We start from the raw sequence: 16092 nt of genomic DNA on the forward strand, positions 1-16092 counted from the left end.
GTCTAGCGTCACAGGTGGCAGACGTGGGCACCATTTGTCTCCAACTCTCAGGACCAAACCCAGCATCGCTAGGAGGATTTGGCTGCCTCCTGACACCCGTCTCATCTCCCCAGGCCCATAATTAACCCTAGCTCAGACCAGAGCTGGTGCTTTGTACATCAGAGTCCAGATCACAGAAACCTCCAGCCCAGCGCTATCCATTTGCACACAAACCCCTGTCCCAGCCCCTGCCTATTCATGCTGGGTCGTGCTTTTAGTTCCACAAATAATGCTGAGTGCCTGCCCCGTGCCAGGCCTTGTGCCAGGTGGTGGGCATTCAATGGTGTAGAAAGCAGTCCAGGAAGCAATCTCTTCCCTGCTCCCAAAGTTCTGTTGGCCCAGCCCACGGTGGCCCACTTTGCAGCCTGGGCCAGCCTCCGGGGACTGTAACTGATCGATGCTGGTGGCGTGCCCAGAGCCGCGGGTGCCGAGGGGAACGCGAGCTGGGATTCTGGAGGAGAAAGAATGGCGAGTACACACCATGCATATTCTTTCTCCTCCACCCTTCTGTTTTAACGATTTTGTGTTTCTTCCTCTTCTCTCCTGTCCCATCTGCCCTCCCTCCCCAGGACTTGGAAGAATGCCCAGCTGGGAGAAGCCATGATCAAAAGCCTAGAGGCCCAGGGGCTACAGCTGGCCAAGGAGAAGCAGGAGTATTTAGGTTGGCTGAGGGATGGGCTGGAAACTGAGGCTGCCTGACGGTAGCATTTCAGGGCCGGGGGCTGCAGCCCAGGGCTTGATGCAGCACTGAGAGAGCGTGTCTTGGGTGGGGCTTAGCAGGCTATGAGGAGCCAGAGACTGGCTCGGAGCCTGGAGGGCTGTATGGCGTGATACATGTCCTCTGGGCCAGCGTGACAGGAGGCAGGATAGCCTGGTGGTTAGGAGCCTGGCCTCTGGACCCGGCTTTGTCATTTATTCATCAGCTGTGTGTATCTTTAGGCAGCTCAGCCTAAGTTTCAGTTTCCTCGTCCTTAAAATGGAGACATTTTTGTTCCTAGCTTTTAGAGGTGGTATGAGGATCAGGTTAAATAAGAAAACGCCTGGAAGCTCTTGTGTCAGGCATGCGGTAAGGGTCCCACTAATGGAATTGACGTTATCCTGCCCAGGGCCCCAAAGGTCTGGACTTGGTCCCAGTTATGACCCCCAGCCCACTTTAAGGTTCTAGGCCCCTGTGTTCCTGACTGGCTGGTAGGCATGCTCTGTTTGAGAAAGAAGCAGGTGAGCCCGGGAGGTCGGTCCTTTGCCTGGGACCCTCTCCCCGGCTTAGACAAGTGGGGCCCCAGCACCGGTTCCCCTCTGCCTGCTCCAGACACCCTCTGCCCCCAGGACCTGCCCTGCCTCACTAGCCAGACACCAGCACAGAGGTTAACCCGGGGGTGCAGAGAGCCACCTGAGCTTCCAAAGATGAGCTGTCATTGTCTTATGAATGCACGAAGCAGGGACAGTGCCGGGACGGGAGTGTAGCAGCTCAGGCCAGCATGGAGCGTCCGTCCCCGGGAGCTGCCCCACCTCCTCTGGCCTGGGCACGGTAGTGCCGACCTCTTCCTTGGGAGGAGCTGGGGGTGACGGAGGTGATCGCAGGCACTGACCCCTCAGGACTGGACCTGGAGTGAGCTTTTCGTGACAGCGTGTGTACTTGCTTTGGCAGACAAACTGATGGAAGAGACTGAAGAACTCTGCCTTCAGAGGGAACAGAGAGAGGTAGGGGCGCATCGAGGCTGCTCCCCGCCGTCTCCCGCTCTGTGGGCCCTTTCACAGCCACAGTGTACTGACTTGTGTTCCTGGCATTAGGGAGTGGTGTAGGGGAGATGGGCACCCAGACAACTCGCTGGGAAATCAGACGGGCAGAGCAGGGAGGCCAATGAGATGACAGTGCTTGGGACTTGCTGTTGCTTCTTGGCAAGAAGTGTATTTCTCCTTGCCAGTCGCGGGGGAGGAAAATAAAAAGGGTGGGTGATCACTTTCTAGAGAAAGAGCCATTCAAAAATTTTATAAGCTGTGTCAGGAGGTAATGAGCTGCTTGTCACTGGTGGTATTCACAGGAGGCTGCGGTGGCCTTTCTCATCCATAGCGGGGCTTCTGGCACCATAAAGGTGATTGGGTTGGATGATATCAGAGGTTCCTTCATCCTCTAAATGTCAACATACAAGTTCTAAGGAGGCCAAGCATTGGCTGGGGGCAGGCTGTGGTGTGAAGGAGACCCTTGCCTCATTTGAAGATGGGGGCTGCTGAAGTCCATGCCGTTTGGGATCTCCATGCAGCACTGGGCCTTGCCTGTTGTGAGAAATCATGACCACCCCTGAAGGGCAGGGTAGGGTAGTGGTTAGCGGTGCTGACTTGGAGTCAGGCTGCCTGTGTCTGGATTGGACCTTCACTGCTTCTGGCTGTGTGACCTTGGGCAAGTTACCTAACCTCTCTGAACATTAATAGTCTCATGTGAAAAATGGGGATAATAATAGAACCCATCTTATCAGGGATGTTTTGAGGATTCAGTGAGGTGTTACATAGAAAGTGCTTAGCACATAGTACGTGCTTAATGAACATCTACATTTGTTAGTGTTACGGTTATTAATTAGCCCATCCTGCACTTGAACTGCCTGGGCGCCAAGCCCCAGAGCGGCATACCCTGAGGTGCCTGCAGAGGGAGGGCCTGATTTGGTCCACTTCTCTTTGCCTGGTGCCTGTTCCTTGTCTCTCCCAGGCAAGTCCAGGGCTGGGCCCATCAGCCTGGGCTCAGTGCCTGCCTCTCTGACTTGACTTTTGCAAACTCCTCACCCTTTCCAACCACCCGTCACTGGGCTCGGAAACGGGCCCGACAGTCAAGAAGCATCATGGCCCTGTAGCACCCCAAACACTCCCGGGGCCTGGCAGAGCACCTGGCCCAGGATGGGTGCGTGATAAATGTCGTGGAATGACTCGATGATTCTTATAATTTTACATTACATCTTGATTTTAATCCAGTAGGACAATCTACCCTCATTTTTCTTCTTCTAAAAATGTATCAGATATTCTTGCCCAATTTTTCTTCCAGCTGGACTTCAGAATCATTTTGTCAATTATAAAACAAACAAACGAACAAAAAACCCAAACCCAAACAAACAGGAAAGAAAATCTATTGAGGATTTGTATTAGGACTGCATGGATCTGAGGATTGGCATCATGGTGGCATTGAGCCTCCTCCCCCCCAGCAGTGTGTGGGCCTCTGGGTCCGGGCTGTCATCTGGGCTCTTCCCACGTTAGCATTTTGGCATTTTCTTTATACAGTTCTGTACATTTTGAAAAGTGAGACTTCTGGTGGATTGTCAGCAACTTAAAAGCAGGTAATTTAGGAAGCCAGGGGATGGGATGGAGTGACAGACACAGCCGCTGGCAGAGAGAGACAGACTTATCCATCAGAGAGACTAAATCTGGGACAGCAGTCAGCCCGAGGAAAATTTAGACACTCTATCTAGGTCTTTAGCCAGGAAATGAGGCCAGCAGAGACCCACTGCTCACAGACATTGCTTAAAGCCATAGCACGCTGAAGGAAGGAGACCTGCCAGCTGTGAACGTCCTGGGTTTTGGGTACAAAATGTGAACAAGACTCACTTGGGTCCAGCTTGGGTCCACCTTGGTGAAGGCTGCTCTGGGCTGGCAGGAGGGAGAGGATGCGCTCAGGTTCTCATTCCAGTGTCAGCTGTGTGCTCTAGATTGGGAATAGAACTCACGGAGTCATTCTGTCAAGGGTTTTCCTTCCTTAACTTGTTCATTTATATTATGGATCCACCTGCCTCCTTCACCTTTCCCATTTCCACTCCAGGTCACAGAGATGGTCTGGGAGTACCTTGCTTGGGCCACTTAGAAAGGCATTTGGTACAATGGCCCAGTGAGAAGCTGAAGATTCTCTGGTCTCCAAGAGGCAGTCTGGTTTAAAAGGAGACTCAGGGTCTGGTACCAGTCTATCACTGACTGTGTGACCTAGGACAAATTCGGCTCTGTGATGCTCCAGTAAGGGTGATGGCTGTGCCTGGCTGGCTCCCAGGTTGCTGAGGGGCTCAGTGAAATAGAAGCCAGGGAGTGCTTTGTGGACCGGTAAGGCCTGTGCAGATACGCGCTGTGTGACGGTGCAGCTCTGACATCCTCCACTTGGCAGAAAGGGCGGGGAACTCTTGGGGTACGAGCTGAGAGTTCAAAGGGAGCCATCCTGGGCTCTTCTGCCCTGGGGTCAGAAGACAATGCCGTTCCTTGGGTGCAGGTCCCTCAGTTGTCCCTGGCTCCCTTATCATCACTCTTATTCCCTGGAGGAGGGCAGCCTGCCTACCTTCCCTTTTCTGGTTGAACTGTGAGAGCTCAGCCTTGCATGTGGGCCGGCACATGGGAAATCAGAAATGCCCAGGGCCAAGTCAGGCAGGGTTCCTGCCATGCGGGGTGCTCCCAGTCAGAACTCAGACTCTTGGAGCTGGAAAGGATGGCCCCTTTCAAGGTGAGGCTCTCTGCCGACCTCCCTGATGGATACTGATCCTGATTCTGGCATGGGCAGCTCACTACCTCCGGAGGTATCCTTTGCATTATTGCTCCACTATCTGGAAGCTCTTCCTTCCGTGGAGCTGGAATTTGCCGTCTAGTGCCTTCTTTCCAACCTCATACTTTGGCAACTTAAGTCAGGTGCAAGAGTCAGAAGCAAAAAAAAAAAAAAAGCAAAAAAAAAAAGTCAGAAGCACAAGCATGATGTGGTGGAGAAAGTCTTCAGCTGCAGGGGGTCTTAGCTCACCCCAGTCACGGCAGCGGTGCCGCAGACACTCATGCCGCCTTGGGCCGCGTGAACAGAAAGTTCTGGCTGCTTCGGCTTTATAGGTTGTGTGTTCCACTCCCATCAGCATTCTTAGGCTCTACCTGGACATCAGCTTCATTTAAGAATCACCCAGATGAAATGGAAGGTGGAAAGGAAGGGAGCAACCAGGAAGGAGATTTTCTTTCTTTTTCCTCTTTAATATAGAACTTTAACCCCTAATAGTAGAAATCGTGCTCTTTGTAGAAAATTTGGAAAACATGAAGAAGAAAACATATTTTATCCTTAACCCCACAACTGATCAGTAATTACTGTTAACTTTTTTAAAAAATTTATTTATTTAGTTTTGGCTGTGTTGGGTCTTCGTTGCTGCGCATGGGCTTTCTCTAGTTGCGTTGAGTGGGGGCTGCTCTTCATTGCGGTGCGCGGGCTTCTCACTGTGGTGGCTTCTCTTGTTGCGGAGCACGGGCTCTAGGCCCACGGGCTTCAGTAGTTGTGGCTCGCGGGCTCCAGAGCGCAGGCTCAGTAGTTGTGGCGCACGGGCTTAGTTGCTCCACAGCATGTGGGATCTTCCTGGACCAGGGCTCGAACCCGTGTCCCCTGCATTGACAGGTGGATTCCTAACCACTGCACCACCAGGGAAGCCCCTACTGTCAACTTTTTGGTGTTTTTCCTTGGTCTTTTTTCCTATATAATATTCTTATATATATCTTAAACATAATAGGATCACATCAGATATTCAGTTTTACGGCCTTTTTCATGATACCTTTCATTTTACCTTCATTAACACTGTACCTTCAGCAGTCTTCCATGTCATTGAACGTTCTTTGAAAACATTAGTTTTAGTGACTCTAGGGTCACTAATCGGACTCTTCCCTTTCCTTTGGGTTTTATTCCTTCTCTGATTCTCCTCAAAGCCAAGGGCAACTTCTCCCTACAGGCAGCCCCACTCCCTGGTGGGGTTTCCATTCCTTGAGAACAAAGCCCCTGGGTGAAGAATGAGGGCGTAATTTGGAGCTAGAAGATGAGAGAGAAAGTGGATCTAGAAATAATATCCTCCCACAGCGTAAAATGTGGAAGAACAAAACAGTTGTCACAAAATGCTTCTAACCACCCTTCGCTTGAAGTACACCCCTCAATACCACCTGCCACTGAACCCCAGGAAAACAGAACCCCTGGGGGGCACCTGCTTGCTGGGAAAACACATGAGCTCGCCGGCAATCCTGAAGGGACTGGTCTGGTTCCCCGGGCCAGCTTGTCCTGGGCTTTCTGGCTATACTGTTCCCTTGGGGGTGAGTCCAGGGGAGGCTGCAGCCACCCGTGCTCATTGTTTCCCAGATGCCTTGAGGAAAAGGGCTTTACTCTCTGACTCTGGGATTGGGAATAGCTTTCCTTTGCGGCTTCTAACAGATGCCACTCCAGGGATCTTTAATGGAAATCTACACACACACACACACACACACACACACACACACACACACACACACACACGTTTCCCTCCAGGGCTTGGGGGCCAGCCAACACGCCTTAGGGTGTGAGTGACTGGAGTTGCCCAGTGGAGCAGACATCTAGAATTATCATCACATCCTGTCGCAGGAGATAATGTTGGGATCCTTTCTAAACCCTAGCTCAGCACGCTAAGTGTGTTCTTGTTTTGCTTTATTTTTTGTTTATTTATTTTTGAAATTTTTATTGTAGTATGGTTGATTTACAATGTTGTGTTAGTTTCAGGTGTACAGCAAAGTGATTCATTTCTATACACACACACACATCCATATGTATATATGTTCTAAGTGTGTTTTAAGTGAGCCCAGTTCATCACAGATCTCGGTTTCATTGAGACTGTGTGTCACTGAATGGGACCAGGGCTCCTCGGGCTTAATTCCAGGTCTGGTGCAGACGGCGCTGAACCGCAGAGGGTCCCCTGGGCTAGAGCGGGGCTCTCTGGCCTCAGGAGCCCTTTGCTGCCTGTGACGCTTTTCTTCCTCTCTGATTCTCTTTAGGAGCTTGAGCGCTTGAACCAGGTGCTGGAGGCCGAGAAGCAGCAGTTTGAGGAGGTGGTACAGGAGCTGAAGATGGAACAGGAGCAGATCAAGAGGTGGTGGTGGGGCTTCCCTGGTGGCGCAGTGGTTGAGAGTCCGCCTGCTGATGCAGGGGACGCGCGTTCGTGCCCCGGTCCGGGAAGATCCCACATGCCGTGGAGCGGCTGGGCCCGTGAGCCATGGCCGCTGAGCCTGCGCGTCCGGAGCCTGTGCTCCGCAACGGGAGAGGCCACAGCAGTGAGAGGCCCGCGTACCGCAAAAAAAAAAAAAAAAAAAAAAAAAAAAAGAGGTGGTGGTGGTGCCTGGGGGAAGGGGGCGGGGGCAAGGTGCACCCAGGCTGGGACACATAGGACCCATGTTTCCCGTTAGGCTGGAGAGGCCTCCCCCCAGGAGATCCTCACTGCTTGATGACTTGGTTTAGATCTGTCCTCCCAATGCTCCGGGCCTTGGAGTGTGCCCAGAAAAAGCTGCAGACCCCACACCAATGGGCCACTTCTGCACCCTGGAGCATGAGGCATGGGCAGGTGCAATCAGAAATCCCCATGAGCAACGACCCCCTCCTGCCTCGGGCAAACCTCCCTTACCCGGGGCAGACAGGTCAGGCTGGGCTGGAGGTGCCCTTGGCCAAAATCCCCAACATTCCCTGTCTTTCCCGCACAGTCTCTTCACATTCCGGCTAATGATGTCTGTCCCTTGGGATCTTTAGTCTGTGTATGGTTTGCAAACCCAGTTGCATATTATAATCATCTAAGAGGATTAGAATCTGCTGAAGTTAGGACCCAGAAATCTATCCAGTAAGTCCCCTACACATGAACGAGTTCCTTTCCAATAGCTTGTTCCTAAGTCCAATTTGTAAGTCCAACAGATTTAGCCTAGGTACCCAACTGACCCAATCGGCTGTATAGTACTGTACTGTAATAGGTTTCTAATACTTTTCACACAAATAATACATAAAAAACAAACACAGAAGATAAAGAAAACTTTTTCGATCTCACAGCACAGTACCTTGAAAAGTACTGTAGTACAGTACAACTGGCATCCCGGGGCTGGCATCGAGTGAACAGGCAGGAAGAGTTACTGACTGGAGGAGGGAGAGGAGGTGGGAGATGGTAGAGCTGAAGGATCGTCAGCAACAGGAGATGGAGGACAAGCTGCAGTTTCACTCACAACTGACGTTGATGGCACAGGTTCTGGTTCCTTGCTGGATTCAATTCTATCTACTCTCTTGAAAAAACGATCCAGTGATGTGTGGGTAGTAGCTCTTTCCTGGGCTTGAGATAAAGATACTGTACTCTGTACTCTATACAGTACTGTACAGTAAAGGGCACAAAAGCACGACCATTTGTAGAGGATGCACGCACGTGACAATGTACGCCAGACACGTAAACTAACTTAGGTGATGGGACATGCGAATGCCTGTTCACATCTTTGAAAGTTTGCAACTTGAGGGTTCGTATGTAGGGGACTTACTGTACTTTAAAAAGTTCTCCAGGTCGTTACTTTTTCTTTTCCTTTTTTATTTTTTTCTGCGTTGGTTATTCATTGCTGCTCGCGGGCTTTCTCTAGTTGTGGCGAGCGGAGGCTACTCTTCATTGCGGTGCACGGGCTTCTCATTGCGGTGGCTTCTCTCGTTGAGGAGCACGGGCTTAGGTGCTCCACGGCATGTGGGGTCTTCCCGGACCGGGGATCAAACCCGTGTCCCCTGCATTGACAGGAGCATTCTTAACCACTGCGCCACGAGGGAAGTCCCTGCAGGTCATTCTGTGTAGCCTATCCATGAATTTGGAGACAACTGCTCCGGTTACTGTTAATGGTGCTGGTTGTTGTCACCATCACCATCATTATCATCACCGGCACCATCATCACTACTGATTATCAGTGATAGCCCAGAAAGAGTGTTCTTGAAACAACTTTATAAAAGAAAGTCATTAGACATGTGTTTTGGGGAGGGAGAAGCTCAGAGACTCTCATCAACTAATAGCCAAGCACCTGCTCACTTCCAGAATTGTGCCAGACCCTGGAATGGAAGATAAGCCCTCTCTCCCTTCAGGATCTGGTTGGGAAAACCAGACTCACACCCAGGAAACATCAACAATGTTTACAATAATGTACAAACAGGTGCTCAAGGGCACAGCACAGACCCCCTGTTTTATAGGAATTAAGATATATGTGGGTTTCAACAGAGGTTAGATTGTGCTGGGCCTTGAAGGGTGGTAGGAGTTGGAAAATGGGTGGGAGAAGGAAAAGGCATCACAAGCAGGAGGAAGGGAAACCAGGTGTAAAGGCCCAAGGGGACCCAGGCTTGTTAAGACAGCAGCAAGGAGTTTGTCACCCCAGAGAAGGGCCTCAGCCATGTCCCATGTCAGAGTGAGCAGACTGTAGCAAGGGCTGTCCAGGGAAGACAGGGTGAGGCCATTGTTTCTCCAGTACTCCTCTTTGCCCTTGGGGTGGCCCTGGATTTATTTTGACAGATTCATGTACACCTGGAGCAAGTGACTTCAGCCCCACTTGGCCGGGATCTGCTCCGTTCAGCCCTGGGCTCCTACAGCTGCTGGCAGCACCCAGCCATGTGAGGGGCTGGCCTTCCAAAGAGCCCTCTGAGCTGTATAGGGAAGCCGTATAAGCTTCTGTGAAGCGGAAGCCACAAAGGGGCCTGGGAGGGGTGGGCACTGCCATACCCAGCCCTCTGTCCCTGCAGGGAGCTAGAACTGACTGCAAGATGCCTCAAGGGTGTGGAGCAAGAGAAAAAGGAGCTGAGGCGCCTCACAGAGTCCTTACAGCAGATGCTGGAGGTGAGGGGTCACTGGCGGGCTGGCTGCCTGGAGGGAGCCATCGTTGGTTGGGCCATGTGATACAGTTTTTTCCAACAGTGTTGCCCCAGAGAGTTATCTGCAAGGGAAACAGGGCACGAAGGGGAGCTGATCTAAAGGGTTTCTTCTCTGTGGACCACTGGGAACTCCAGCTGACACTTGAGGCTCAAAGCAGATCCCAGAAGGGCAAATTCAAGTTTGCCCTGGCTATGACCGTGGCCTTAGGAAATCCACCTTCTTCAGTGCTTTTATATATATATATATATTTTTTTTTTTTTTTTTTTTTTTGCGGTACGCGGGCCTCTCACTGCTGTGGCCTCTCCCGTTGCGGAGCACAGGCTCCGGACGCGCAGGCTCAGTAGCCATGGCTCACGGGCCCAGCCGCTCTGCGGCACGTGGGATCTTCCCGGACCGGGGCACGAACCCGTGTCCCCTGCATCGGCAGGTGGACCCTCAACCACTGCGCCACCAGGGAAGCCCCAGTGCTTATATTTTTATACTCGATGGAGGATCGATTAGGGTGGGCTGCATGGCCACCCTCCACTTCCTTCTTGTGGCTCATTCACTTAGCTGTTCCCGGTGAAATTGAGCATGAGGGAAAATCCACTGCCAGATCACCTCCACTTGATACGGAAACAGCGAGGGGGTAGGAGGAGGCATGTGTCAAGGACACGGTGCCAACTCTTTAGCAGGGCGTCCAGGTGCACATTCTGGCCCCAGCCTCTGCTACCCTCCCGTCCCCTCTCCCTCTGCTGCCCCTCCACACCCGGCACAATGACATCCCCACATCTGGTTCAAACCACTGAACACAAGTGCCCCAAGGAAGCCGTGACCTCCATCCTCCACACCTTGGCCCACACTGCTCCTTCTCCCCAGAACGTGCTCTCACCTCTTCTCTGCCTAGAGAACACTTTCATCCTTCTAAAGCTCAGCTCAAATATCACTGTAGTCCAGGTTCCCTGACTCTTCGAAGGAGGGATTTGCTCCGAGCTCTGGGTCCCCACGGCACTTTGTACATCTGTTAACGCACTTGACACATGAGGTTGTGTTTTCCAAACGGTGAGCTTCACTAGATTGCATCTTAAGTTCTCTCCAAGCCCAGCACCTCGAGTGAGCCTGGCATGTCGTGGGAGATCCGTGATGGTTACCAGATTCATGAACTGCCTTGCGGATTGCAAGGTTTCTATTCCCCCTTGACTGACTGCGGCTTTGTGGTGCCTTTATTTGTTTATCTTTCCCTGTCTCACCACAGGAAGTCGTTCTCATGGGTAGTTTCAACTCCAGAATTTCTTAGTAGTGCAAGATCCCAGTCTGATAAGTGGGGAGAATGTCTAAGTCTGCTCTTGGGCTGGTTCCTGTTGGGTGTTCTTCACACAAGCCCAGCACACTCCCTCACTTGTTCCTGGAGGAACAAGGACCCCAGAAGCTCACGATGCCCTTGAGCCTTTGGTCCCCATTGTAGTAGGTGCCCCGTCCGCGTCCACTGCCACGAGCTGGGCTCCTCCCTGACTTCCTCGATGGAGGAGTAGCCTTGCCTCAGTGGGAGGAAGGAGATCCTCGCTGGCCTTTTACCTCAGGGAAGAATGAAGACATTTCAGGTGTCCCTCAGAGGACTGAGCGAGGAGAGCCTCACTTCCCGGAATTGAAATCCAGGTGAGGGCAGCCATGGCGGAGATCCTGACTTAGGCTCTTTCTCTTCTTCGCCTCCCTCCATGCCAGGAACTCTCCATAGAGAAGAAGAAAACCCTGGAAATGCTGGAGGAGAATGAGAACCAGCTGCAGACACTGGCCAATCAGAGCGAGCAGCAACCCCCCAGTGGGGGTCTCCATAGCAACCTGAGGCAGATAGAGGAGAAGATGCAGCAGCTCTTAGAGGAGAAGCTCCTGGCGGAGAAGCGGTGAGGGAGCCCTAAACCCCTAAGTCCATAGAGGAAACTCTCCGTGAACTGGACACCTGGGCTCTTGGGTTCTAGTTGTCCTCGATCAAATGGGTCACTCACTTCCTTTTGGCTAGGACTCAGTTTCCCCACCAGGCAAATGGGAAGCAATCCTTCGCTATCCTAAGCAGACTTGGTAATTGTCTCTTGCAATGGTGTGACCCATACAGACAGTCACTAGGCCTGTCTAACAGAGCTTTGTGACGGGCTGGGCAGGTCCTCTCAGCCCCATTTTACAGATGAGGAAACTGAGCCTTGGAGGGGTTGGAGGACCTCCCCGAGCTCACAGAACTAGCGAGACGTGGACCCAGGACTCCCCTCACTGACCACGTTACCCCCATCACCACCTGGGAGACAGGACCCAGCCAGTTCTGGGGCTCACGAAGCAGGGTCTCAGGTTTCTCCAGCCAGGTCCCTGCGAGGGGCCGCCCTCCCACTGGAAGCCCCGTTGGTGAGTGGGCCCTGAGCGAACACCTCTCCCCGGGGCAGGATGAAGGAGAACGAGGAACGCTCGCGGGCCCTGGAGGAGGAGCGGGAGTTCTATTCCAGCCAGTCCCAGGCGCTGCAGAACTCCCTGCAGGAGCTGACGGCGGAGAAGCTGCAGGCAGAGCGCGAGCTCAAGGTGCTGGGCCACTGGGAGCGCGTGGTGCTCGGGGCCCTCCCCTCACCAGGAGGCTTACTTCCCTCACATCCCTCCCCTCACCGGGCAACTTCCTGAATGAGCCCCTGACCAGCCAGGTGCAGGCAGTGCAGCCACCACGAGGGGAAGCCCTGAGCCTCACCTGCGGTGGGGCATCATTGGAGACACCTGTCCCGTGCAGGGGCTGAGTCCCGGCCATCGGGTGGAGGGCGTAAGACAAGAAGCAGGATGCGGTAACTTCCATCCCAGTCTGGAGGCGAGAAAGCCCGCTGAGCCACGGGTGATCGGGGAAGGCCTCCAAGGGATGGTAGCTGCCCCGCCAGGACCCATTTCCCTCTCCTCGCCTCTCCCCTCAGGCTGAGGTGAAGGTCCGCGTGGACCTGGAGAGGCGTCTGCGGGAGGCAGAGGGGGCCTTGCGGAGCCTGGAACAAGGGCTCAACTCCAGGGTGCGGAACAAGCAGAAGGAGGAGAGGATGCGGGCTGACGTGAGCCACCTGAAGAGTAAGCCCTGCCCCCAACGCCGGCCCAGCCCTCGAGCTCTGCCCAGCCGTCCAGGCCCTGCGGAGCCCGGCCTGGGGCCGGAGCGCCACTCGGGGCCTGGTGTGCACTAGGTGACCCATAGGTGTTGATGGGCATCTCCTGGGCGTGGCTGCCTTTGGCTCTTGGATCCGGGGTGGGGGGAAAGCCTGAAGTTCTGCCCCCTTTGGCAGGTGACTTAGGTCTCCAAAGGGATGGGGGTCAGCGTATTTCCCTCTCCACCCAACCAGGATCCTGGGGAGGGGAGGGGCGGGCAGGAGGGGAGGGTGCAGTGGAACTGCGGCCGCAGGGTTCTTTGAAGAGTGCATCCGGAATGCGGAGCTGGAGGCCAAGATGCCGGTCATCATGAAGAACTCCGTGTACATCCACAAGGCGGCCACTCGCCGCATCAAGAGCTGCCGCTTCCACCGGCGCCGGTCCAGCACCTCCTGGAATGACGGTGGGTGTGGCTGCCCCCCCCCCCCCCGCCCGGGCCCTGGCGGGTGGGACGGTCCGGGCTGTCGGTGACTAGGCAGGAAGAGGGCAGGGCGGGGAGGGAGAGGGGCTGGCCCAGCCCCGAGTGTGGCCCGAGCCCGGCTCCCCCAGCCTTGGGCTTCTCCCAGGGTCATGGGAGCCCATGGGCCGGGAGGGGCTGGAGGATGGGGTGTGAGGGAGGGGGGCTGGGGTTGGGGACAGGGCTGTGCCCCAGTGGAGGGAGGGCTGTTCACGGCCGGCCCGTGGGGCCACCGTATCCCCAGTGAAGCCGTCCCAGTCCTTCATGACATCCCAGCTGGAAGCTAACAACATGGAGGAGCTGAAGGAGGTGGCCAAGCGGCTCAGCCGGGACCAGCGCTTCCGCGAATCCATCTACCACATCATGGCGACCCAGCCTGGAGCCCCCTCTGCGCTTCCCCCGGTGGGAAAGTGATGGGCGCCCCTCCCCGCCGCCCAGGTCCTTCCTCACTGGGGGCAGGAGGGAGGGGGAGGGGGAGGCCTGACTCTCCGCGGCTCCTCTCTGCCCCCGCTCCACGTGGGGACCGGCCTCACCCGCAAAGGACAGGGGCGCCACCTCCCTTACCCTCACCCCAGACCCTACCCTTGGGTCAGCTCAGGCCAAGCTGGGTGGCGCCTGGTTGTCATGGTGAAGCAAGGATGGGGCCTGGCGGCACGGAGACTTTTCTGGCCGGGGAGGGGGATGGGCAGGGCAGGGCCCACCACCTTCTGCCATGCCCGCTGTACTTCTCTGTGACTCTGCCGCCCTCCCCACCTTGACCCTTGCTTCCCAACCCTCTTTGCTTCTGAGATCCACAGGCGTCCCTCGGTCAAGGCCCCTCTTTGACCACACCGCGGGTCAGGGAAGAAAGGGAGCTGGCACAGCCGCTTCTGGGCCGGTGGCCTACCACCCTCGCCAGACACACCGTTCCCGGGGCCGGGCCCTGGCTGTGGGGCCACCCGCTCCCTTCCCTACTCAGGGTGACTCGCCCACCTGCAGCCTCCATGCCCCCCGGGGAAGGTGTGGCCCTGACATTCATCCCGTGCATGTCCCGAGGGCCCTGGGCGGGAGGGAGCTGTGGCCAGCAGCGAAACTGAGGTCTCTCCCAGAGGACAGGCAGCAAGTCAGCGAGTGGAAGAAGGCGGCGGGCTCCTGCCTATCCACTCCTGGCCCGGCAGGGAGGCTGCTCCCTCTGGCTGCCATGGCCCTGCTGGGCTGCGGGACCCCGGAGGTCTCCCTCCCAGCTGCCTTTCCTTTGGTCACCTTGCTGCCTCCTCTCCTGTAGAGACTTTACCCAGTGAAACAATGTGACCACGAGCCCTGGAAGATGGGGGGCCACTGGTTGGCCCAGGGTCATCAGAGGCGAAGCTGAAACATCTGTTCGCAGCTTTTGTGGGAGACACTGCCCTACAGGGTGCTAAGGACTGTGTGTCCCTCTCCCATGGACAGACTGTCTGTCTGGCTCCTCTCCCTCCAGGCCTTCCCTCCGAAACTGCCTGAGTCTGTTGGTCTCTCCAGAAAAGGGGTCTCCCTGGGGTCAGGGTGCTCAGGGGCACGGGTAGTATTAAAGGTGCTGATCGTCGGCTGCTTGGACAATGGAGCCCAGTCTGAGAGGTGGACAGATGGCTGCAGGGCAGGGGCCTGCAGCCTGTTCTGTGGGAAAAGGAATGTTACTGACTCAAAACATGGGCGTGTCTACGGCTGGGCCAGCCAAGGCCAGGCAGGCTGCCCTGCTCTGCGGTCAGGACTGCCTGGTGAAATGAACCTCATCAGTCCCTTCCCAGTGGTGGGTGGACTTGGATGGCCTCAGCCAGTCTCTTACGAGCCTAGGTGGGAATAGGGGTGGAGATGCTTCAGAATCAACGCATCTGAAAGGCATGAGTCTCAATGTAAAAGCTTTAAACGTGTAGAAACGTGCATAAACCTGAACTCATTGATTTAACATGTATGTAGGATGGACTTTAAAACGAGGAAGCTTTAGAAACCAAGATTGCTATTTTATTTTCTGTTTTTAAAGAATTAAATTAATAATGGTTTGTTCTTGGAGAGAGATCTTTCCGAAATTTTCAAACGCACTTCCCGGCCTGGGCAAGCTATTAACCAGAGAGGAAAGTGCTTTCTCACGCACATTCACCAATCTCTAATTTCTTCCCTCCTATCTCACCCTGTACTTTCCACGCCTCAGGCAAGTCTGTGTTGTCGTCAACCAACTGATCAATCCATAAGTATTTATTTGTTAAAAACTTACTCTGTACCTAGCCCTGTAAATAGAAAAAGAGTAACATCCCTATGTGAAAATATGTAGGGGTGAAAATTACTTACTGGAAATATATGGATCTGATTTTTTACAGAAACAAAACCCTATTCCTTGGCCGATTAAAAGGGTTTGCTGCCGCGTCGCTTGCTCTGTGGTCATTGCTAGAGAGATGCTGCCCCCTGCAGGCTGAATGTGGAATTGGCTGCCTGTGCTCATTTGCACACACGTTTCCCTCCCTACGAGGAAGTACTCCCCATTGCTGCACCTCCAGGAAGTGGCTTCTTAATAACTGAAAAATCTGTGTTCCCGCCCTGAGATCCTGGCTGTCCCCTTGTAACAAGGACTACCAGCCAGATTTTCTTCTGATCTGAGCACGGACCAAAAGGGACAGAGCTGACTGCGCCCGTGGGAATAGCCTCAGGCAGGCAAAGGGTACCTAGTTTGATGGCTTGCTAGTTTTGGTGTCCCTATTGGAAACTGACAGTTCTACCTGCTCTGATGAGGAGAGGCTTATGCTTTTGTTTTGATCGTGTAAGGGAGGGAGAGAAATGGTGATGACTGGGTTCTCCTCCTATTTGATCTGTTCCTTC

The 16092-nt window shown here is 54.2% G+C and overlaps 1 protein-coding gene across 1 annotated transcript in view; it reads left to right on the plus strand.

Moving 5' to 3' along the window:
• The window catches only part of PLEKHD1 (pleckstrin homology and coiled-coil domain containing D1), a 28559-nt gene extending 12915 nt beyond the window's left edge, over positions 1–15644 (plus strand). The window contains exons 5-13 of the mRNA XM_032624828.1: positions 609–700; positions 1688–1740; positions 6811–6905; positions 9548–9641; positions 11379–11557; positions 12086–12218; positions 12593–12737; positions 13063–13212; positions 13511–15644. Coding sequence (XP_032480719.1) covers positions 609–700; positions 1688–1740; positions 6811–6905; positions 9548–9641; positions 11379–11557; positions 12086–12218; positions 12593–12737; positions 13063–13212; positions 13511–13680 — 1111 coding nt within the window. The 3' untranslated portion in view covers positions 13681–15644. The remainder of the gene's footprint in view (positions 1–608; positions 701–1687; positions 1741–6810; positions 6906–9547; positions 9642–11378; positions 11558–12085; positions 12219–12592; positions 12738–13062; positions 13213–13510) is intronic.
• The last annotated feature ends 448 nt before the right edge of the window (positions 15645–16092 follow it).

This window comes from Phocoena sinus, chromosome 2 (assembly GCF_008692025.1).
Source record: "Phocoena sinus isolate mPhoSin1 chromosome 2, mPhoSin1.pri, whole genome shotgun sequence".
Classification (NCBI taxonomy): Eukaryota; Metazoa; Chordata; class Mammalia; order Artiodactyla; family Phocoenidae; genus Phocoena; species Phocoena sinus.